Raw genomic sequence first — 25,057 nt, forward strand, 5'->3', positions numbered from 1 at the left:
TACTCCAATTTTTAACATTCTCCTTTTCCTTTGAATTGCTTTATCTATATTCATGTCATAATTGATTTGACTGAAAGGTGATCACATTGTAGCAGTTAAGGCTTAACTCAACACCTGCCTGCCTCTATTAGCTGGATGTGGGTTGGCGTCAGCATTTCAAGTATGACTGCCATCTTTGGGCTTCATAATGCTTCTTCAGAAACTAATCGGTAATGTCGCTAAGACTACCTCCCTCTTTTATACAGTCTATAAGTACACAAGGGTTAAAAAGGCATGTCTTTTTATGGCTGCCACCACCACATACAGGCAACTTTATTCTGCTAGAAAGGAGTGGTTAAGGAGTCCATTCAGATAGACAGGAAACAACGAGGAAAGCATAAAATGCCTCATTTTAAAGAATCCTTGACGTAACTGAGGAGAATTACAGCTGCAAGAAGGAAAAAAAAACATTTTTTTTATGTCTTCAACCAATTATCCATCAACACACTTTCAAACCGACACTGAGTTTTTGCCTCGGAAAATTTTCCCTAGTCTTTCTGGCAGCGCAGCGATGTGACTCAAACGTACAAGGGGCCTCACAGGGCAAGTTTGTGTATACTGTAATATTTGACAGAGATCAAATAGCGTTTCACTTGTTTCCACTTGTTCAAGGAATTGTCTGTAAGGGAAATAGGGGATAAAACACCCACAACATCCGTTCCTTAGATCACACATTCCATCCTTAAACACTAGTTTTGTTTCTCTCCTTCGTTCAAGAGAAAACATATCGGCTTACAGTAATTAGGTGAGAGGGCTCGGCCTTTGCAGTTTCCATAAAACAAATAAGAGTGCTCTAAAATGGAGGGCTGAGAGGGGCGGCTGGTGGACCGCAGCACCTCATGAATTCTGCAATTTGCCGTCTGTTTCTTGACTGAAAATTCTTGGAAATGTCTCTTCCTGGATGATTTTTATTGCACAAGAGCCTGTGTTTTTCTCCATGGCAACCACATAACAGTTGAGCCCAACTAAGCTCTGACTCAACAAACAGAACTCCACAAAATACCCATTTCAGCGCCAGGGTCCCCCCGCCAAGCCCCCCTTTTCTTCTCCTTGCCCAGTTTTCCTGCATAAACCCAGCCCGAGCCAGCTTTAAAACAGGCCGAATGATCGCACTGACCATGAATGAAGACTGGGATTTATCAGCGCACAGATGTGACAAGCTGCAGAAAAACCTGACGAGCCTCAGGTGCTGCATAGGTCCAGGGTTTTTCTCGCGAAACAGAGCCATGATGCTATTGAGTACAGTAGGACAGGCAGCAGCTGGGTACTGTTAACCTGGGGGACCCTCACTTGAAGCAAAAGCAGGTTTCAGAACAAACACCAGACTGAGCATTACATAAAAGTCTGTTTCTCTCTTGCTCTTATGGTGGGCTGAACTGGAGGAAAAAGGTGCTTTGTGGCGCTAACATAGGAGTAGTCAGGCCTGGGATTACTGCTGCATGCAGGCACAGGCCTAAGAGCAGGGCATCGTGTATGATGTAGCCTTTCCCTGCTAATCTCTGAGACCTGCAGGATGGACAATGACAAGATAAACACATAAGAGACTAATTACACACAGAAGTTGTAACAATGGAGGAATTACATTAAATCTTAAAATGAGCTGCTGATAAAAAAAAATGTAGGGCTCTCTATTCATGCACACTTTTCATTAATAGCTCCTTAAACTGTAAAGTAATTTGAAGGACACTGAAGGAGTTGTAGTCCTCCTACCATCTGCCCTTGAATCATATTCATCAACTCGCATGCCAGGAGAGGATTTACTTTTTCAATGGTGAAGCATCAACCTTCTTGTCTTGACTAGTTAGGGCCATTCCTAAAAAAACAAGACATATCTTCAAAACTGTAACTTAAGACAACAGTGAGCCTGGCTGCAGTTTCAGTTGCTGTTGAGCAGCTGTACGGCCTTTAGCATGTTGTGTATGTGTGTGGCTGCTCTTGACTCTTAAAAGCCTTTCAGAGGCTTCGCCCTTGCAAAAACAAAGAATCAAACAAATTATCCTTTATTTGTTGCATATAAGGTCACTGCAAAGGGGCATGGGACGCTGCCAACTTTTCTTTCTGCCTCTCCCTGGCTCCCCGGTCTCCTCGTAGTGAGCACAGAGGAGTATGCCGCAGGGAGGGGAGGCCCTACACAGGAACTCAATAATAACTTTCAGCAGTCTAGCCAGGAGGCTGGGAGCCCAGACTGCGGCTGTTCCCTTCTGTCCTCTTTCCCCCCTCCGCAGAGCCCCATGCTCCTCCCTTCACTCCCCCTCCCCCTCCTCCTCCTCCTGCTGCTGGCCTGTGTCTGCTCCACAGGCCTGATGCATTCTGCAGACAGGCCAGTGCTCTTAAAGAGACACAGGCCACATTTTTATCCCCTGAATCACTGCAGTGAACGGAACCACTAAAGCAGGAGCAGAGTCCCTCGTTTACAGCCTCTCAATCAGGGGCCTGTGCTTTATTTTGCTCCCTTTTTCTCAAAGCTTGGGACTCTGACATGACGCAAAGTGTGAAAGAATAAACAGAGCAAGGTATGTTGAGAGACTCTCAGTGAGTCTCCGGCTAGCTCTTTTCACTGAGGCCGCCTTTGAAGGTGCCTTTGATGCTTTCTGTAAAGTTTGTCAAGTGCAATCAATGTCCCTGGTAATGTAAGTATATTTAATGCCATTGTTATGATAATTTTTGGAGACACTCCAAAAAAAAAAAACTAATAATGAGGACTCTGAATTGACACTCAGCAGCCGAGCCTGCTGAAATATAAATTCCACTGGGGTTGCAGCACATTAGACACAATGTCTGCCTCAGAGGGCATCACAGAAATTTGGACTTGTTGTTATTTATCTCCGATTAATATGTAGGTTGTGTTTTTGGTTTCTAAATTCACTTTTGGTCTGTAAAATAATACAACATTGAAGAAGCCTCAAGTGATGTCAGCAAAAAAAAAAAATAATAATATGGGTTTATAAACTGCCCTTTCCAAAATTACTTGTTAAACTAACCAGGCATACAGCTTCATACTGAATTCCTGCACTCCTGCTGGCTTTATATATATTGGAAGCCTACAACAAGAAGTGGAAAGCTTTTTTCCCCCCGTGTTTTAAACAAACGATGCCAATAATTAAACAGTTACCAGCTATTTGAATCAGACCTTTACGTTGTTACTGATTTTTTTTGGCCCAAATAAGTGCAAACCCTCTCATTAAATATTCGGTGCCTTCTCTTTTATGAGTTTGAACAAAATATGAGCCTCCTAAATAGCGGGCGACTGAGCAGAGCCATGTTGAGCTCTATACCACAGCAAGGAAACGATTAAAAATTTATTAGAGTTGAGTGACACAGAAACCTACAAGGGCGTGCCTGCCAAACACGCTCTCATTCTTTTGCTGTCAGCACTTTTTCCTCTCTTCATATACATACAAACTGTGCGAAGCAGCAGAGGGTCTAAAAACACATCCCCAGTCTGGCAAGAGAAGGAGGTCAATATAGCTCATTTCAGAATCAGAAATACTTTATTAATCCCAGGAAATTCGGTGATATAACAAACACATTCAAATTTGATTCTGATTTCAAAAGAGTGGGTTTATATTGCACATCAAATAGGGACACAGAGGCTTCATAACCTTCGATTACTTTAGTATCTTGAAGATGCGAAAGGGTTAACACATCTCGGCTGCAGCATAACAAAAGATGAAATCTCTATGGGAGATATCAGTGCCAGAGTCAGCAAAGCAGCACAGTCCTCCGCGATGATAACCCCGTTCTGGAAAACCTATAACACTGAGTATCCAGCTTTAGATGGAGCAGACAGCTCTAGCTCTGACTTTTAAAAACTGAGGAAAGAAAATCTTCCACATGAGCATAACTGAGACTCTCGGGAGGGTCTTTATCCCTCAAATCTCCATGAGAATCTTACTGGACTCAAACTTCGCTATTTTCTTGGCTTAACAATGTTGTTATTCGCCCTTAATTCAGATGTGCAAACAAAATTAAGCTACCACCTGACTGTATGGCTTTTTCTGAACAAAGAAAGAGAGAGAGAGGGGAGCCTGAATCTGTAGCCGCACAAAACAACTTATTACTCCGTGGTGGTGTTCAGGCCTCTTTTAAGAGGGTGACGCATACCCAAACAACACCAAGCCATTGAATCACCAGTGTTTACCCAGTCACATAATTCGGCACCATCTGTAGATCCCAGGTCTAATCGTCTGCACAGCAAAAACAAGCTAACGGCAACGTCTCGGAGATACTTTTTATACTGAGCTACTATCTCCTTAAACCCCTTTTATAAACAGCTATCTCGTTAAATCACAACAAAGCTCCCCCTGCCCAGAATACGTCTTCATTCTCAGTCGTGATAACAGCCTCACAGTGACGTCCTCTCCTTTGCCCTCCAACTCTGAACCGACCGTCACCTCCTTCACCTTACAAGACAGATGCAGGACGAAAAAGAAGGCAATGAACTTCTGACCTGTCATTCAGACAGCAGAGGAAGCTTTGCAGCTCGGGGGCAACCAAAGTCCACCATCCACTCTGTCTCTCCTCCTCCTCAGTGTCTCACCCTCCACCATCCCATAAAGCCCCACTAAAAACCTCCTGCTCCCCCTTTTATGGCTGCCAGATGGTGGGGAGGCCTCCTTGCCTCTGGACTTGCCTCTCTAGTCTAGTAAAACCAGTTGACCTCGGCAACATAAAAACTGCTATTTATGAAAAGGCTTTGAACAAAACACACAAACATCCTGCCACTGAAACAATCAAATGCCATCTCATCTCCCAAAGAGCCCTTTTACAAGATGACAGCAGAGACCCCTGCACTCGGGTCATGGTGATGGCAATGATGGTGGTGAGGTCCAGATGCAGAGACTACACCCAGGTACATTTTTCTTTGCGTCTGTGGGAAGTCGTTTTACTTGCGTGCCTTGGGTGTGAGCGCAGGACTTTGGCAGCGTCTAAATTTCTCCCTGAGAAACAGAGAGGCAAAACAAACAGAGCAGTCTGCATTCAGGTCGACGCTGAACCACAGAACCACAGTCTGGCCTGCGGTTCACAACACACTGTTCCAGCTCTGACTTCACCTAAAACAAACACTCTCAAGACCCGTCCACCTCAGCCAGAGGGAGAGGAATCTGAGAGAAAGTTTTGATTTGAACTTTATTAACGTATCCCTGCTCTCACTCTCTTTCGCTCTACTTTTTCTTCTTCTTCTGCTTTTCTGAGCGATGTTTTTGCACCAAGCGCTCATCAAACTCAAGTCTTTTCACTCTCTTGTCACTTGTGTAGGAGTTGTTGCCCTTTGACGGCATAATCGGACCCAGTCCAAAGTCAGCAAGTGTGCAGAGTGGGATTGGAAACAGGGTTAAAAGGCCAAAGATCGTCTTTTTATGAAAGAGCTGTCCAATCAATGGCTTCTTCTTCTCTTTCTTTCTTTCTTTCTTTTTTTTTTTTTTTACTGCAAATCTATTTAAGTGATTATCTGCTCTTCCAATAACAACTTTCCTCCCGTCTGCTATCCTCACATTCCCCTCCCTCTTTTTCCTTTATTTGTTCTACTGGTTGGAATCTACCATTCAGGTCCTGCAATTCAACCTGACCTCCAGGCAACCCCTGCCATGGCTGCCTAAGCCATTAAGGTAGCTGTGACAGTGGGTTATTAGTGTGATAAAAGTTTACTGTTCCTACAGCCACTCGGCACGGCTGCTGTTTAACGCCTCTGAGGAGTTTGTCTACAGGGGGGTTTATGCTACAGATTGGCCATTAGGGCATTTGGTCAGTGGGTCAGATCACAATAATACTGTAAAGTATTAAAAATTAACTAAAAATTATGATCAGAAAAGAGACACAAGAAGCCAAAGAAAGGCAAACAGAACCTAAGGCGTACACAGCAGACTAAGTCAAGAGGATGAATCAAACTGGAGCATCCCTCTGTGTGTCGGCTCTCTGGAAATATGTAGACAAGAGGACTTAGGGGGGTGGTGGTGGTTGTCTGTGCTATGTTTTTTCCTGTGCGGCAGAAGTTGTGGGCAGCCGAGCTAACTGCAGCCTCAGCACTTCTCTCCATATTCTCCAGTTTCAAGCCAAGGGAGAGAACAAAGGCAGGGAGTTTGCTGCTGCAGAGGTAATGAGGACAGAAGCACGCCGCACAGGAGTATGTGTGCCCTCAATAACGACTGCTGCTGCAGTCTGTGATGGAGTCCTGTTGGACAGCAAGAATAAAAATCCATGCAGCTGTAGTCTACCCACAGACTGACTGACTGCAGCCCACCCCTTTTTACACAGCAGCTCTGTCTACCACAAAATGGAAACCACAGTGTGAGTGGAATCTGCTTGGAGACACATTTGGATCCATGTCGAGACTGTAAAACCATTAAAAATGTTAATTCCACTGAGACACTAAAGCAGTTATTACAAGTCGCAAAATAATTTTCATCATTTCAGCCATTGCATAATATTACAGCAAAAAAAGAGGAAATTATATATTTCAGTGTTGCCATAAAGTAGTCAAATTGTCTCGAGTAATTTCTTCCTTTAAAGCGGTTCCTCATAATGCACTGTCAAGAAATCAAACAAAATGTGTCAGATGGCAGAGCCCGGTTGTCACAAATGACACAAGCTCAATTTCCTGAGAATGACAAACACTGCGAGCTGTGGTGTGAAGTGTCTGGGAAGAAATGGCGCGGCAGGACTCAGAATTGAGGAAATCCACATTATTTCTGAAGGAGAATCCCAAATAAACTTAAAGACACACCCACAATCTTTTTTTATATACTTTTGTGGAGTTCGGGGGCTCCTTCATCTTAAAGTGCAACCAGTCTGAATCAATAATGTCGTTAAAAAGGAAAAGGTGTGTAGAAGGACATTTTAAAGTGAAAATAAAAAATGGTATTAACGGTTATAAACTTTAAAGGGGGAAACATGTCTTTTAGGGGTTGGTATTCATTACATTACATCCTTCTGTAGGTCCAAACAGTGCATGCACATTTCTGTTGTTTCAAAGCATCATGAACAACATGTAAAAAGAAAGATGTAAAAAAGTGGCCAATTATAAATATACTGTATGTATTCTAACATTATTTAACCAAATGTCTTTAATTTTGCAGTCTGAGGCATTCCTCACTGAGGCTGTTTTGGCAGCACTTGGCTGTAAAGCTGTGTCAGTGCTGGTCCATGCCAACCCCACCCCATTAAGGCCGAACCCTGCACATCATGTGTTTCCACTTTACCGATGGGGTGGAAATGACCTCAACGCAGTAAAAGATGACAGGGGTGCTAGCACTGTTCACCAGATGTGAGCAGAAAAAAAGCGAGGGAGAAAGAAGAGAAGGAGGAGGAGGAAGGGGAGAGAAAACCATTCGCCTGAAGAATTTACTGCAAGCCCCCTGAGGAAGCCTGTGATTGAGGGTTCAAGTCGAGCACCAGAGGTTCCTGCTGAATCTCAACAGCACTCAGGGAGCAAAGACCCTTGGCCTGGCCATGCAAACACACACGTGTGTGCATGTAAGCATAAATCCCCCAAAAACTGTCATTCCAGTGCACCTGCTAGCAACACAAAAGCCACTTCCTCCCACTGTGTCCAGCCAAGCCCCTTTATCCCATTTATACAGCCTGCACAACAACAAAGGCAGAGAAATTAGGGAGCTGCAATGATGATAGAGCGACTAATCTCTTTGGAGAGACTCATTATATCAGCAGCGTGTACAGTTCATCAGCTGAAAGGAGTGAATTAAATATGGACATGCAGAGATGGGCGTCTTTGTTGAAGATGAGTGCAAACACAATGCCCCATTATTAGCTCTGGAATAATTCATACATTCCATATGGGACAGATGCCCCAACTGGACTATCGTCTCTGTATTAGAGTTTACACTTTCAACTGACACAAGGTCACATACGAACTGATGACCTCCAAGTTTGTGTTGTGTTATGATCATGTTTTTTTCCTATGATTCTGTCATATATCTTTTACATCTTACTCTCCAGTAAGAGACCTTGTCAGATCATCAAAGGTCACTCAACTTTGCACTTAAACACATACTCCCGTGCAGAAGATTAAGTTGTTGGTGCCAAAACGAGAGGTGATTACTCCGTTTATGATGATAATCTGAAAAGCAGCTTGACGTTTTTTCAAGATGATGTGTGTACACAGTCTTTTCTTACTGCAAGACATTTAAGACACGGGGCTTATATTACCCCACTCATTATTGGATAAAGGGTGGGCCTGATCTATTTCAGGACATGGCTGTCTGTGTCTGCACTCGTCCACTTGCTGGAAATAAAGCCAGACGCTTGTCAACGCCACAAGCACAGGGGAGGCGGACAGTCCCGCTGGGCAGCCGGCACAGCGAGCACAGTGCAGGGCATTAGACACCTGCAAAAAGGGAGGGAGTCAGGGGGAAGGGGAGAGGTGTCCTCAGCATGTGAGCAACTGTAGCCCATTTGTATGCTTGTCTCTATAAATGTAGACCATGCTGTATTGACGCAGACAGAGCAGTTAATGAGAGGTGGGTCAGGGGCAACACTCACAGAAACTGAAGGGGTAAGCTTATGCAGAGAAACAATGTATTCAGCTCTTGAATGAGGCCATAAACAATACTAACAAGGCCAATGAGGCAAAAAGGTCCACCTGACCAGCTGATGCTGTGGCAGGGAGTGACCATGACGGATCCTGGGGTGACTGTAATTCTGAATAAATAACCCCCCTACCCTTGTCATTGCAACAGAGTCTGCTAGGACAGCTGTGGTGAATTCATTTGATACGGGTGCCTGCTGACAATGCTGCATTGCTCTGTCTCTGCAAGAAGGCATGTTGAGCTGCTCTGAGGAGCACACAGGGACCTGCTTCTATTCACCGATGCTGAATGATTGTTTTGCTATACAAGGCAAAGCTCTGACCCCTGAGAAACCAAGCAAGAAAAAAATATGTGTTGTTGTGGATCAATCATAAAAAGTATTGTGCAGAAGGAAACAATATCTATCTATCTATCTATCTATCTATCTATCTATCTATCTATCTATCTATCTATCTATCTATCTATCTATCTATCTATCTATCTATCTATCTATCTATCTATCTATCTATCTATCTATCTATCTATCTATCTATCTATCTATCTATCTATCTATCTATCTATCTATCTATCTATCTATCTATCTATCCATCCATCTTTCCATCTATCTAGCTTCAAAGTGAGACACAGCCCTGCAGCCTTACCCGGATACATGCGCTGCATATGTAGGCCAGTCTGAATACAGACTGATACAGCGTGTGCTCTCAACAGTGGAGGTGGAGATCTAAGTATAATGCAGTGTGAGGGGGAGTACAGTAGGAGATCTCAGCGGAGGAGAGCCTGTGTGTGTCTGTGTGTGTGTGTGTGTGTGTGTGTGTGTGTGTGTGTGTGTGTGCCTTTGGGTGTCTGTGTGTGATCTTCAGGGTTGAGGAGGTGTCAAACGGAGGAGGTGAATGACGTTGGCCGTGCAGAGGAGGTGTCAGACAAGGAGGTCCCGCTGATGGAGAAGGGAAGCTTTACTCTGTGCTGACCCGCAGGACAAGTGTGTGAGCGTGTGATGCAGAGTAGAGGTGGAGGAGGAGGAGGAGGAGGAGGAGGAGAAACGTATCGTGTCATGGTGTAGAGGTCACAGTGAAAGAGGATGGGGAGTATATGGTGGAGGGTGAGGTCTCTGTACTGTAAGAGGTCTTTGCACTGTGAAGTCTGTGCGTACGTGTGCGTGTGTGTGAGTTTTGGCGCGCTTCTTTGAGCCCACCAGCCAGAGAGCACGAAGTTCTTATTTAGCACAGGAAGAGCAGCTCTGCTTAGCAACCACAGCCGCCCTCCAATCACAAGCTTACAGAGTAGACTCCAACAGAGGATGAGTCCTCTCTGAGAGTGCGTGGAGTCTGACCGAGGCCTCGAAATGTTGAGGCACACGCCTTCCCACACGCAGAATCATACATAAAACAGGTCTGTAAAGCAAACTAGTCCTCCAAATTTAAGCCAAACTACTCATGCCCCTCTGTGTCTCCTCCGCTTTGCTGTCTACTGAACTCAGCAGAGAATTCAAAGTTAATCGAAACCATAATCCAAATTTTTAATTATGCATATCCTAAGGAGCAAAGCATCCATGTAAATCCCTAAAACATTTATCCTCCCTTTTCCCAACATTCTCCTTTTCTGTGCAGCAACTTGGCACCGCACCAGGTACAAGTGAACTGACTGCAGCCCCGGATTGTGATCCGCTAGCCATCGAAACAGGAGGCACGAACAAGATTTGGCCCGAATGCCGTCTGAACACTGAGCAGTCTGTTTGGTTTAGCCGCGTGAGCTAATCCTTATGATAGCTTTGGAGGTGGTTGGTGGGCGGATTGTAGGCAAGAGCAGCATGCCGATTTGTCATATGGCACCAGCAGGGCCTGCTTCTGCTCTGGCTGGAGCTCCATTAGCACGTCGCCAATGTGGTCTAACAGCTCTGTAGCTTAGAGAGCTGAAGGTCATTAAGGAGAAAGTGAGAGAAATTTTAAGGACATAAATCTTGCAAATTTCTTTAAAGTCTCATCACAAAAGCTCAGGATTTGGTTTGTACAAAATGTTGCTCTGCTCGTTTTGTCCATGTAACATGGTGTCTGCTGTGTGTCTAATTCATGCTCCAATTACAGAATTCCATAGGGGCTGGTAATAAATTGCAAAGATGCTTTGAGGAGGAGAGAGTTTGGGTTCCTGAAGACGGTGTCCAGAAAAGATGACGTTTCGATGTACGCCCTGGTCTCGGCATTCCAGGGGTTATGCAGGATTATCAGAGTTTAAACCCCTCCCTCCCTGACTGCAGCAGCTTAGTATAGCTCAGCCAGCAGCAGATGCAGACTCCAGGATTTCCTGTCTCTGCACCAGATGGGCCTGACTCTTAATCACAGGGCTGAAAATCAGGAGGTGATCGAGGAGGAATTGATGATGATTGTGGAATAACACAAGCCCATACAGGCATCTGTTCTGCCACAAACGGACCCGACCGACTGCAGTCACAGCCTGTACTCATCTCCTCCCTCATCTCATCATCATTCTCATCACTATCACTGATCAACACTCATCCTCTTCCTCGCTCTTTCCACCAGTTATACAAGAACTCTTTCACAGGTTAGCGCTGTGCTGTGTCATCGAGGTTAACAGACAAACCCAGCAAACACTGTCCATATGAGATGATAAGAAATAGAGCAGGCTAATGCGGTTTATCTGAATATTACACAAATTTCAACTCAGGAGACTAGATATTGAATTTAATCATGTTTACAATTTATTCATAGATTCAAGATTTTTCTTTAAGCCAGGTATGCAAATTTAGTTACCTCTTTAGTTGCCTCCAAAAGCACCGTTTTATGAACAGTATTTGTCATTCATTAATAACTTACTGAAAAACATGTGTTTTTAAGAATGTAAAATGTGTTTATGGAAGCATACAAATATGCCCTGAATTTCCCCTTTTAATCCAATTTATGCTATTTGACTTTTAACTCCTGATTTTCAAAAGTAGCATAAAACAGAACTGTGTTTTTGTTATCGTAAATATCTTTTGAGCACATTTGATGGAACACAAACTGGCTTCAGTGACTGGTAATTAGTCTGGCAAACTTGTGCACGTGTCTAATTAGTCTCCTTTTAAATACAGTGGTTGAATAGCTTAACCAGCTGTGCTTTATCAGTGTTGCAAAAATGTGGCAATGCTTAAACAATTTTAGTGGTATCAAAAAGGATGTTCTCTCTGATATTATTGTGACATAGCATGATCGAGATTCAATAAAAGGGCCAATAAGATAATCATGGATTTTTTCAAACAAACTTCCACAAGGCCAAACTCCTAATAGTGCAAACAAATAAAAACATTAAAAAAATAGAAACCTCTTCTGATTGTTATTACTTAGAAGCCATTACATTGCGCAGCAGATGTTTCTTAGAGTAATTTTATGATAAGATCGTATAATTGCGAAATGAGTCCACGGAGGGTCAATAAAATAATCACATACAGGCCCCTATCTCTATCAGACATGCAGACACTGCTGCAGGTTTCAATCCGTCGTCTGTCTCCAATTTAGTAAATCAGTGACTTTGCAAACCCATGAGCAAGGATTTCCCACCCTGAGAGAGGCTGGAGGTTACAGACCTATCCACACAGCACCAAAAGAAACAAGGCACAAACCAAGAGAAATGGCTGCACTTCACAGCCCCTGAAAGGCCGGCGCTCAAACAAAGGAGGCGGCAGGTCTTTAGTACACATCACCCATGACAGAACCCCAGCTGACACCCTTTTAACATGGGGTCAACCCAGCCAGAATAGAGGCCACAACCCCTGGGAGCTTCAGAAACCCCTTTGCCTTGACACGCCTGCCCTGCTTTGGCCACAACACTGCAGCCAGCAGTCACTGCAAAGATGGGTGATGGTCTTCAGGGGGAGGAGGGGGTTTGAGCTGGTCAGTTGGGAACTGGGTGCTGAGTGGGGGTGTGCGAGACACGCGACTGCTCTCAAAAGAAATGCATTTGAAAATGTATTTCTTGTTACAAAAACAACTCAAAATATGAATTTGTTGCACCAGAATTTAGAAGACTGAACCAAATGCATCTGACAATCCGTGTATCTGGGTGGTTTGGGTCTTATCTGACTGGGTCAACACTGAGCAGACAGGCCATCAAGGACCATGTCAGCTTTCAGGGCTTCCCAGAGGTCAGCAGACAGATGGGAATGGAAATGAGCCGGCAGAGAGCTCATTTTAATCTGGCCTGCACAGCTGATCCAGTCATTACACTCGCCTGTTTACATGCAAACACACTGGTATACTCACTCTGCTTAAAGTCGCTCACGTATATGTGCAGACAAACACAGTTACCTGATAGCGCATGAGGTATTTCCCATTTATTCATCCACTTTCAATAAGTGCTGATAGCTTAGAACACACAAACCTTTAGCCTCTGACACACACTTGATTGGTTGGCTTCAGGTTTGAAGCTAATTTCATCCAGGGAGGAGAACAATGGGATAAGAAATGGCATAAATTGGCCTCAGTTGAATGCTTTTAATATCCATCCCATTAAGGAGGGTCTACACAGTTTTCCAGACCCCCGTTTACTCTCTGCTCAGTCAGATGATTAAACGCATTGCTCTCACATCTTAGGGATTTTTCTTACAGTTAATACTCAGAAGTATTTGACTTTGAAGGGGAAAAAAAGATTTTTGCAATTCAAATCCTCTTTCCAAAAGATTTTCATGCTAATCAGAAAAGTTGACATTTGAATTATTACATGCTAGGTTCCACACAAAAGAACAAGTTGTTTAAAGTGGATTGAAAACTGAAGTTTCTTTGGAATTTCCATTTTTCGCTCCTGAGTCAGCAGAATAATCATGTCAGGACTGAATTAAAGAGAGAGCATACCAAAAAAGGAGGATTTATTGGAATCAAACTGCACTGTGAGGGTGATATTTGTTATCTGCTCACTGTATATCCCTCCGTCCTTTATCAGACAGCCATCTGGCCAGTGGACTGGACACAAGGCTGTGTGATTGGACGGTGTGAAAAGAATGGGGGAAGGCTGGGTCAGTGTCTTTGGAGAAAGGTCAAGGGTCATGGCCCTTTGACAACACATGTCAAGGCCTGGCTCACACACCCTGTGTCTCCTGAATGAGAGTCTGCAGCCTCCTCTTTACAATCTCCCTCATCTCAACATTAGGCACAGAGCTTAATGACCAAATGCTGTATTTGATGTAAAATGGACACAATGGTTAACAGGCACGAATTTTTCTCTAAACTGGCTTCTGCTTTTCTGAGAGGAATGCAATTCAATAACTACATATCTTTCAATCTATACTTTCACTCTATACTTTAAAGAAACGCACATCTGGAATTACACTTAATCCCTTCAGCAAACTGCACTTTTTCCAAAAATCACATCAGCATTCATTTTCTCTGCAGTTGCTTCCACCATGTTTGGAAGATGAGGTGGGAGTCTAGACAGATGATCCAAGCAGAGGAGCTAACTGTTATTATTAAAGCATCCTGACATCAGAGGGAGGCTAAGGCTGGCCGATAACATTGAGTTTTTGTTTCACGGGTAAGGCGAGCCGGGCCAATCTGAGCCCCCCGTCTGTCCAGTCGGCCTTTCAGCAGCTTGGCCTGTCAGGCTGATGTATCGGGAGGCGCTGGTGTGCAGTTCCCAGAGGACCCAGCCTGTCTACTAACTGGGACACGACTGACAGTGAACCACAGCCAACATGCACTGCCCCCTCTGTTACGCTTATGATGCACACACGTACAAACACAAGGAAATATTGTAACGCCAAGTCATCAATATATGCTTGGTTAGAAATTAGCCACAGGTTTGAGGCAGAAGGAAGCAAACACATATATATATATATATATATATATTATATTGAATATTTCTACAAAACTTCAAATATTTTTCAAAACCATAAAAAACTCTTTGTAGAGGTTTTCTGATATCTCTTTAAGTGTTGGAAGTGCTTCATACTGCCTAAAACGAGTATCAGGTATCTGCATCTACGTCTGATTTGATATTGTCATCAATCAACACCAAATAAAACAGATCTACTTTTTTCATAGCATCATATAACCAAACAGTGTAGACAGCTGTTTAAAGTATTTATGACTTGGATAAGTACTTGGTATCGGCCCGGGTATTGTAATCAGTCATGGAAAGGAAAATGGTATTTGAACATTTCTAGAATTCTGAGGTTTCCCCGTGAGACATCTTCTGGCTCCTGCTCATCCTGGAGCAGCACCATGGTGCACACACAGAGATGTCCACTCATTAGCAGAGTCCCACACAACAGCTGCTCTGTGACGGACGAACAGCCACCTCATCTCATGGCCCTTTGTCCATACTAAACATCTCAGACCCATATGAGAAGACTCTAAGGTGACACACAAACACACACAAACACACACACACACACATATTATCTTATCCAACCACACACATACATTTCCATAACCCAAACCTCATTAAACCCGTATCCCCTTCCCAACCTCGTGGCACCATAATGGGCTTCCCTGCCCCCTCTCTTCTCACCTACCAATAAAATATATCATCAGGACTCCATTTATCATAATGCAGATGCCCTTGGGTAACCCTGGGGGGTTAGACAGGGGAGTTTTAACAGATAGGAGGGATGCTGATGGTTAGAGGCTTCACTGTCACCTCTGTTAGACATATGAGGTCCATGAGGTGTCATGGAGGTGTTTCACAGTGCAGGACAGACTCAGGAAGAGGTGATGTGACATGTGATTTGCATTCTAACTCAGTTGGGAATCATTAATAAGACTGGCACACTTGGAAGAAATACAACCTATCAATCAAAAGTAGAACTAATGAGAAGGAAGCAATCTCAGTATGAATGTTAATGGATGCAGATGCTGAAGAAGGCCTGGGGCTGTTGAATTATCCACAAACAAAACACTCCACAGACAATAAGAGGGTGAAACAAACCAGACTTACTCTGCTGGATATACTGGACCTCTTGCCCGTCAGGTCATATTTTCCTTTTAACTCTTTAAGCAGCTGCTCCAGATGACTCTTCTCCTCTTTCCCAGTGTAGTCCGGGTCTAAGAGCACATAAGCCCGCCAGTTGGCTGAATCAAAGCCCCAGTGGACAGTGCGGTTCTCCAGTCTCTTGTGACTGTGGACTACAAACTTGTGAGGGGGGAACATGAGTCTGCAGTCCATGCACTGTATGCAGGCAGCGCTCGGGACCGTATATAGTTCCGGGACAAATAAGCCTTTACACCGGCCGAAACATTCGTGGTAGACTTTGAAGCTCTTCTCTGTTCTCTCCAACTCCAGGGAGCCTAACTCCTTGTTGCAGTGAGGGGGAAACGTACCGCCGTAGATGAGAGCATTACACAGGCGCTCAGCATCCGTCTGAGTGATCAGCCCGCAGGACGGTGCCGAGAAGGGCAGGATGCCCACCACTTTTAGGATCTCCAGCTGGTCTGCCGTGCATCTGGAGCAGTAGATGTGCAGGTCGTCGCACACTGAGTTGATCTGCTGGAGGGAAAAATCTCTCAGGACGCTGTTGAGGATCTGAGGGAGGCACAGCCGCTTCTCTCCACCGACAACGAAACAGGAGATGGGCTCCCGCTCCAGCACTGTCTCGCACCTCTCCGTGGAGCGGTCGGACGGGATGAAAAGTGGACCCGACATTACCGGAGGTGTCTGTGCCGGCAGGGTGAACATCATCTCTGCGGATTTCCCATCTTTACCGAAGAGTGAGTCCTGGTGCCACCGAGCGGAAAACGCCGCCGGTCCGCCAAGAGAGCGCATGGAACTTAGATGAAACTGCTTGAGAGTTTGCTGAAGTCCGGGATGGGGCTGAAAGCTAGTGGCCTCCATGTTGTTGTTGTTTAGAAAAGAGGTTTCAAAACTCAAAACGAAAGCAGGAATTGACTTATCGAGTCGAGCGTCCTCAGCATCCGGCTACACGCTCAATAACACACATTTCCATGTCACCGGAGAAGCTTCCCAGCTCGTCCATTCAGAAAACTGAAGGCTGCGGAATTTACGGGGGATGTTCCTGTAAGAAGTCACAATTTAAGTCGAACACTTCTTGACTCAAAATGTGTATTATCCAACGCACAATTGTCGGGTACTTTCTGTCTATACGCTCCTGCGGTTTTACGCACTACTAATGCGCACTCGAAATATGCCTCGCCTGCTCCGTCTGGCGTACTCTCAGTCTGTCTCCCCTCTCACTCAATGTGTGAGTCTCTCTCTCTCTCTCTCTCTCTCTCTCTCTCTCTCTCTCTCTCGCCCTCACTGTTTGTTTGTGTCTGGTTCAGTCATTGAATCCCAGCCAGGAATGTGACTGACTCCCCGGGCTGGCTCTTCTCTCAGACAGCTGTTCCTCCCTCTGCTACATGGCAGCTGCACATTAAAAAAAGAAAAAAAATCTCTCTGAGCCGAGAAGAGGGTGGAGCTAAGGAAAATATAGACGATATAAAAAGTAAAAATAAACTTAAGCACTTAAAATGCGTAAGACTTTCGGATCCGCGTTTTTGTTTTTCTTCAGACACTTTTGTGAATATAAAGTTGGAAAGCTCAAAATATGAAAGGATGTTTAGCAACATTAGAATTAAGGTCAACTTTAAAGAGTCAAATGGGAGATAACCATGTCTATCACTGGTCAGTAGAGAACTCAAATACTTCTTTTTTTCTTTCACCGTACTCGAAAACAGGTATTTTATGCTAGAGTATACTCTAAAACATTTCAGGATGTAACAATAAAAATGTAATTCGAAAAGGCTTTATTATTTGACAACTAAAGTAACACATAACTTAAAAAGAAAAATAACTTTCATGACAAACAGCTGACCATTTTTAATAATTGAACCAGCCAAACACTGAATCAAAGTGATATGAATCTAAAATATTTTATAAACAGTTTTCACATAGGAGCATTCTGCATTTATTTATTTTTTTACTTTACTTTTGCTTCAGTAACACGATGCAATATATACATTTGCTAAAAAAAAAACAGTCTTCAAATGGAATGTTAATATAGCTTAGTTTAATAAAAAATAGCATAATTTTTTTATACATTCCAGTAAACCCTCAGGTAACATTGCAGCCTAAAAAGTATAATATACTTCCGTACTAATATGTTCTGTATAGAATAAAACTAAGGGGAATAATTGTCACGTGATGTTCATCAAACTCCTCATACAATCTTTTTCCACTGGGCGGCGCTAAATATCAACCAATGAAAATTAACGTTTACATTGAAAGGAAAGTCACATTACAAAAGTTTTTGATAAATCAAAATAACTATAATTATGACGAAATAGGCACAAAAAACGTGAGCACAGTCATCTGGAGTTCAATTTTATTAAGTGTATGTTAAAAGACTTAGATATGCTTATCTCTTTTGAAATAAATAAAAGTCCAGCAAACTTGGAAAAACCTCCAGAAAAAGCTACAATTATTTGTAGATGTATGCCTTTCTGGGGAATCAGCAAGTTCTGGTGAGACACGGTCACTTTTGGTACCCCCATCACAACCTCCTGTGTGGTGAGGTGTTGAAAAACATAACATTTTCGGGACATTTTAGAACAACGATGATGAAAGTCTTTGAAGCAACAAATCAAATCCAAAATCAGAGTATACAATACTTAACTCCTGTTTTTTTATGTTGAGTAGAGGAGATCGTTTACAATGTTTTACAATAATTCAAAGTTTACAGTTGACATCATATAGATGACATTTTCCCAAATTGTGTAAAACAGTAGATTTTAAAACATACAGCAAAACATATAACAGCTAATGTTCACAAATGTGTTACAGTGCATTTTCTTCCGATTACAAAAGTCATAAAAATAGTTTTCTTTAAAAAAAACAAAAGTTCACCAGTAATTAGTTCCCCTTTCCCCTCTTTTAATCAAAACACAAGATTCATTATTTAAAGTTAGAAACAACATAATTCCTTTTGGAAAAATGCAGGAGTTAAGGAGATTGTCCATCATGACCTACAATCATCTATTAAATAAAAGTGAACTAGAATAAGGTTCTGTGAGATATAAGTTACGTCATGATGTTTAAAACAAACGCTCAGCTCTGACAGCTGATACTTTCACGCAGACATAATTTACATTTTAACAGAATAAATATGACCGTCATAAACCTCAGGGATGATGAACTAGAGTTATTCTTGTTACAGTAGTCTGCACAGCCTACATCACCCAGCTTGCAGCAACAATTTGACCTACTTAATACCAACCACGAAAGCCATGTTGTAATTAGTCCAATTAACACAGATATCTTTATTCATCTGGAGCAAGGTAATCTATGGGAGACCCTACCCTAATTCAGGCATATCATTGTCATACTGCGGTGGTGGAGTGATGGGTTCAATGGTAACTGGATTCTGTGTTGGGCTGCGGATTTGAAGGCGGAAGTCCTTCAAGTGTAATTTGTCTGACTTGATCCTCCTCACTCGGAGGGGCCTCAGTAAACGGCTGGCACGGCTGCTGCTGCGGGTGGGCAAACTGGGGTTTGACGTGAGGCTGGGAGGATTAGGCTGGGGCTCAGCCATGGGTTGAGCAGGATGAGATGGTGTGGGGTCATTGAGTGGCATGTCTTCAGAGGAGTTGTTGGTGGGCTCTGTTCCCTCGTTTTCCACCGCAGCTATGATGTCCTCGTAGGACGGCAGCTGGGAGGTGCTTTGGCGCAGGTTGCTCTGGCGGACGGGGTAATTTCCACTGGCAATGACTTCGTCATAGCTCGGCACATTATATGTTGTTGCATCTGGAACACTGCAAAAAGGATGCACAAGGTGAATGTCAGTGAGAAAACCCAGGATCAAGTAATGTACAAGACAAAGTAACTTTAATAAATCATTCAAAGTGAGGTTTCTGAGCTCTTAATAAAATCTAAGTTTTACGTTTAGTCATTTTTAGCCATGTTTTTGATCTCAGCAAACCTACAGAAATATCTGGCTGTTTGGTTGTGTTATACTCCACCAGTGACATCAAAGAGTTGCAGTGGGGTAAAGTTGGTTAAACAGAACAGAAAACTTCATCCTGCTGTAGATAAAAATTAAGCAATGGCTGTGGGTAGAAGTAACCACATTAAGTTTCGATTCCTAACACCAAACCAATAAGCTGAAAGAAGAAACTAAGAAGGTTAAAGAACTGGAATTGAGTGAACAGTCTGGTGATAGTTCTCTTAAAGGTTTTTTGTTATGATATTACACCTATACCTGCTCCTTTGTTAAGTTCCCATCAAAATATGTATTAAAGACACATTAACTATTTTTCTCCCAATGAAGCATCTCCCAATACCTGGGAATCTCAGTTTTTTGGTTGAAACTGTGGGATTATTATCTGCTGCAGTTTAAACTTTTTGAGGAAAGTTACATGAAACAAACTTCAAAACTACACGGTAGACCATGAGCCAACATATGAAGTTAGAAATTACTTTCTGTTTATTGTATATGTGAATGCTTTGTTGGAAAAGAAGACAATCTTTCAATGTGCTTCCTTTAGCAGTTTCTAGTTGGGACGCTTCAGCCAGATCACAAAACAGTGAGCCATTACAACATTCTAAACTGGCTTTAAATATGAAATGTTGAGATATGGAAATCTTATGGAAATCTTAACTTTGGATATTATATATCTTATTATTTTTCACATAGGAGTAATACTGAGAGATAATTTGAGAAAGGTACAATTAAAATAGATAGAACAGTCACTACGCACCCTTCCTGCTCTCCTGGCACATGGTCCAAAAAGGCCTGTCCTGCTGCTACTGGCTGGTTACTTTGGTTGCGAGCCCTTCTCTTGTTTCTTATACCGAGGAAAATGGATAAAAGCAACATGGCTACCCCAACTCCAACAAGAACCATAGCAACTGATGAAGACTTTGATTTTTCATCCTCATCATCATCATTATTTCCAGGTACATTGGTGGAGTTACCAGGTGTACCCGGGGAGCTGCCTGATGCCTCTCCATCCATCGGTATCACAGTCCACACAATCATGACAATACCAAGGGCGATGAGCCCCACTCCCAGGGCGCACAGGGCATAGTGAGCGCCTGATCCAGTGCTTTCTGAGCTTGAGGATCTGTTGGGGCGGTTGCTGTTACCGCAGATACCCCGACTGGAACACATCCCAGCAGGATAAACTGCAACAGAGAGAACACATTGAGCCATAAGAGAGAATAACTGCAAAGCTGCATCACTGAAATGAAAAGTGTGATTTGATTATGTAATGCTGTTGAGTGGATAAACTATACTGACAAGAGGTGAACCTGCCTCACTTTTGGGGTTGCTATGCCAACTGAACAAGGAAAATATATATTTGTATATACTATCAAAGGCATTGTAATATTGCTACTCATAATTACACCTCGCTATGTTGCTTTGATTCAAAAATATGAATATTAAACAGCTTATTCTCTAATATAGATTCAGGTGTTTAGTGTGTTTACAGTAAGGACTCCACTCATTATGGATTATTGTGACATATTTTCTTGGTTAAACACTGAGCCAGAGTTAAAAAATAGCCAAACAAAAAACACCTTTTCAAAAAGTCCAAGACACCCTTCCCTCCCACAACACTCCTCACTTCAGCAAACTCCCTCCACCTATGAAGTCGCCATCTGTTTTATAACATGAAGATTTTAAATGCATCTATAAGAGTGTGCTTGTTCAAGTTGTGCAATTCAGAATGGTGGTTATCAAGCTAGCTCAAGTTTAGTTTTTGACATTACAAGATCAAAGTGGTTTTGACTGACACTGGAAAAATTGTCTCTGGATCTGTGAAGTAAGTTTCTAATACTACTAATAGTTTATGTAACCTTTGAACGGTGAAAAGGTGCTGACACTACTTTATCTTTGAAGAAAATGAGTAAGAGAGCAGAAGAACAAGTTATCCAGAAAACGTGTGTTGAGCAAACAAGTTATAAGAAAACAACATGGGCAGTTGAAGTTCCACACATGTCTTAACATGACAAACATGCCCCGAGAGACAGTTTCACTCAGAAACAACTCACACACAGGGAATAGAGGGGGTGGGGGGGTGTGGGGGGGGGGGGGGGGGGGGGGGGGGTAGTCATGATAGTAATTAGCAGCAGTATTAAAACCTACACAAATTAGACCTTTATCGAACCTAAAGCTTCAGAACACTTTAAAAAATAAGCAATAAATAAAAATGGGAAAATATGTTACTATGAATAAATGACAATTGCTTTTCTCTGTTTTTGAGGTGACGCTTAAGATTTTTGAAAAAGAATTTGCTCCAATTCAATTCAGTAGCTTATACTGAAGTTGAAACCATAAAATGTTGCCTAGAAACCGGAACATTCTTGACCTCTCTGATACTTTGCTTGTGTTCATGACCGGCTACTTAGATGATGATGTATTTTTTATGTTTTAATTTATAATGCAGTGAGTTATATAAGGGCCTGTTTTTATCATTCAGAAGTACCAGCTTAATTGGGATATATTCTGTCTGCTGTAATGTTGTTGTTCTGTATTCATGACATAAGTTGGAGTGAACCACATTGAGAAATGCTACCGTGATGTTGAAAATACACCAGCACTTATGAAATGCCTCTTAACCAATTAAAATACTGAGTCAGAACCAGAGCTGGAAACACATCCATTAATCACTTAATGACCATCGTTCATTTTTTAAAATTATTATACGTGTACGTCAATACGGAAATCTGGATCATGTGTAATGCTTGCCATGGAGAAGAGATAAATAAATTCTCATTTCTACTCAGGCTCTTGTTCACAATAGAATTGGGAACAGCAGCAAACATTTTGAAGCAATGCAAAACTTTATGTATATACTGTGTTCAGATTAAATCTTTTACTGGATATGGATTGCGGGGACCCTTGCAGATACAGCAGGATGGTTTAGATGGAATACGGAAAGTACACAAGAGTTTCAACAGTAAGAGAAACTAATCAGAACCAGCCACCAGCGACAAAACTGTCATTAAATAACTTTTCAATGTTAGTTGCAAATACGATCTTATTGCATTTCTCAAATCAAAAGTAATGGACAAACAAGAAAATGTAAAAATCCATTTTCAAACTAGAGAAGATAATGTGGTATAGTGCAGCTCTATGCACAAAGATGTTTTCAAATAGCACTCATTATTATGGAAAACTTAATAAATGTATCTGTTCACTCTCCCATGAAGCCAAAAACTACTGTTGTAAAACCAAGTCAGGATAGACACAGATCAAAAGGGTTTAGTTTTATTTACACGATTAGGTATTCACAGTAAGTTACCAGTTTGCATCCATAACAATTAATTAGTCCAACCCTCTGTACAAAGCACACCCAACAATTAAGTTAATGTCACCTTGTCCTTTCATCAGAAATGATGGGATGGGTAGAGCGGCTATGATGTTATTGGGCCCTGCTGTGTTGCAATGTGAGCCATATGAAATATGTTGATATTTTTACCTCCTTTACCTGAAACTTCCTTCACTTTGTTTGATACATTTTGTTTATTTAAATCAATATTTTTGGTAAAAATTCACCTCTGTGATAAATGTCAATAGGATGTTTACCTGTTTTGTCTGTGGGTGTGGATAAAGGGGAAAAATTGACTCCATTCAGCCCTCCAAGTCAGGAGCGACCCAATCAATAACATTTCAAGTAGCCTATATAACAGGCACATTTAGAACTTGCCATTTACTTTGTAATTATCTTATAATGTATACTGCAGATTGCACAACATTTCTTTTAGGTCTTGTTATTAATAGTGTGATTGTAATTTCAGCCTTTTTAACATCAACACCATCTCAGGATCTTTAGGCAAAAAAGTTAGACCTAAATCATTATCAGCTCTGACAAGAAATGATGTTAAAAACACTGTCTCTCTTATTATCTTTATTAAATTCCAAAACTCCAATCCATTGCTCCATGTAACCTGAAACACAAATGATATCAGAGCCACAAACTCTTTTAAGTAGAAAGAGTAAAAAGTAAAAGCTTTCTAATCAATATTGGTGTAATTCCCTTTGATGATAAGGTTTTGGAATGAGTTTGATCAGTGCATCCAAACGATGAAACACAGGGCACACGTTGAGTGTGTTAGTGGGTAAAAGGTAAATGGACTTGAGCTTGTTTAGTGTTTTTCCTTGTCTTCCGACCATGTCTTCCGGCACTTTGTATACCACATGCCACACCCACCCATTCACACACTGATTGTAGAGGCTACTATGTAAAGTGACCATCAGAAGTAACTGATTCCATAAGTACACGTTCATATGGCACAGAAGAAGCAGCAGAAGCAACATTGGGGTTAAGTGTCTTCTTAAGACACACAATGGACATGGTTCTGCAGGAGCTGGGGATCACATCCCAACCTACTGATTGAGAAACCATTGACTCTACCAACTGAGCTGTGGTGTCCAAATTATTCTTTATGCATACATGGTTTAGCACTCGATCATCACCACACATGTTCCACAGATGACTAACTTGTGGCCAATATAGGTCACATGTATCATTCTATTACCTTCATTATCAAAGCAAGAATATGCTGACACAAGCCTATCACAGTTTCCCCTTTTTCTCATCTAATGGCTACTTTTCTTCCTGTAGCCTACATTAGAAAACACATCCTCAGTCACATATTATTGCTGCACATGGGTGTGTCCTGTTAAACTTTAGTGCATCTCTAGCATTAAAAAAAATGTCTCCTGTTATAATCAGAGGGCTAATTGCTGTTTCTATCAAATCGGTGAAAATGTAATGGTGCTGCAAAGTGTTTAAAAACGTGTATGTGTGTCCGTCCTTCAGCCAGTCCTTAAAGTAAGGAAGTCCAATTTGTACCTTTACTTTGATTTCAAATAATCAGAACACATATGCCTACTAGCGGTCAAAATCCAATTAGAGGTTAAAATAAGCATGATCTACCATGATCTCAGCTTTAACCCCCCCTGAAAGTTATCGTAGTTTTCGTGGTAAAGGTGTTCTAAAGGAGGCCTCACCTTTTCGCCGCTCAGTGCGCGAGGACTTCCCTCTTCATCGGGGAGTTACCTGAAGCACGCAGGTGTTTCCAGGAAGGTCAAAGAGGAAGGAATCATACGCGTCCAAAATGCACCACCCTCTCCACTGCGATTTGTGTTTTAAATTTCACAAAGGAAGCGATTGTATATAAAAAAAGATACCCCCAAAGATCACAGAATTGTTAACAGGAGTTGGGTCAAACTTCAGGCTGTAGTGCACCCTCCGCTCTTAGGGTTGTAAAGCGTGTTTGACATGTTTCCGCTCGGTCCTAGCGCTGCCCAGGTACACTTCCTGTCCGGAGACAAGTTATTATCAGGGCAGATCACGGAATGGTATTTTCTTGAAAGGCAATTTGTAGAGTGTAAATGAATAGAAGATATACCGTAAATAATAATAGTGTATGTGTGTGTGTGTGTGTGTGTGTGTGTGTGCGCGCGCGCGCGCGCGCGTCTGTGTATGATATACCTATGATATATATATCATAGTATGATACATACATACATACATACATACATA

The 25,057-nt window shown here is 42.3% G+C and overlaps 2 protein-coding genes across 2 annotated transcripts in view; both read right to left on the minus strand.

The window, feature by feature from the left end:
• The window catches only part of skib (v-ski avian sarcoma viral oncogene homolog b), a 30,176-nt gene extending 13,207 nt beyond the window's left edge, over nucleotides 1–16,969 (minus strand). Inside the window, exon 1 of the mRNA XM_079341523.1 lies at nucleotides 15,507–16,969. Coding sequence (XP_079197649.1) covers nucleotides 15,507–16,400 — 894 coding nt within the window. The 5' untranslated portion in view covers nucleotides 16,401–16,969. The remainder of the gene's footprint in view (nucleotides 1–15,506) is intronic.
• Nucleotides 16,970–18,193: 1,224 nt separating this feature from the next.
• tmem51b (transmembrane protein 51b) lies at nucleotides 18,194–24,837 on the minus strand. Its single transcript, XM_079341529.1, has 3 exons — nucleotides 24,523–24,837; nucleotides 20,261–20,687; nucleotides 18,194–19,315 (listed from the first exon to the last, which is right to left on the minus strand). The coding sequence occupies exons 2-3, from the start codon at nucleotides 20,671–20,673 to the stop codon at nucleotides 18,859–18,861; spliced, it is 870 nt and encodes a 289-aa protein (XP_079197655.1). The 5' UTR covers nucleotides 20,674–20,687; nucleotides 24,523–24,837; the 3' UTR covers nucleotides 18,194–18,858.
• Between the last annotated feature and the right edge of the window lie 220 nt (nucleotides 24,838–25,057).

Source organism: Symphodus melops, assembly GCF_947650265.1.
Source record: "Symphodus melops genome assembly, chromosome: 4".
Classification (NCBI taxonomy): Eukaryota; Metazoa; Chordata; class Actinopteri; order Labriformes; family Labridae; genus Symphodus; species Symphodus melops.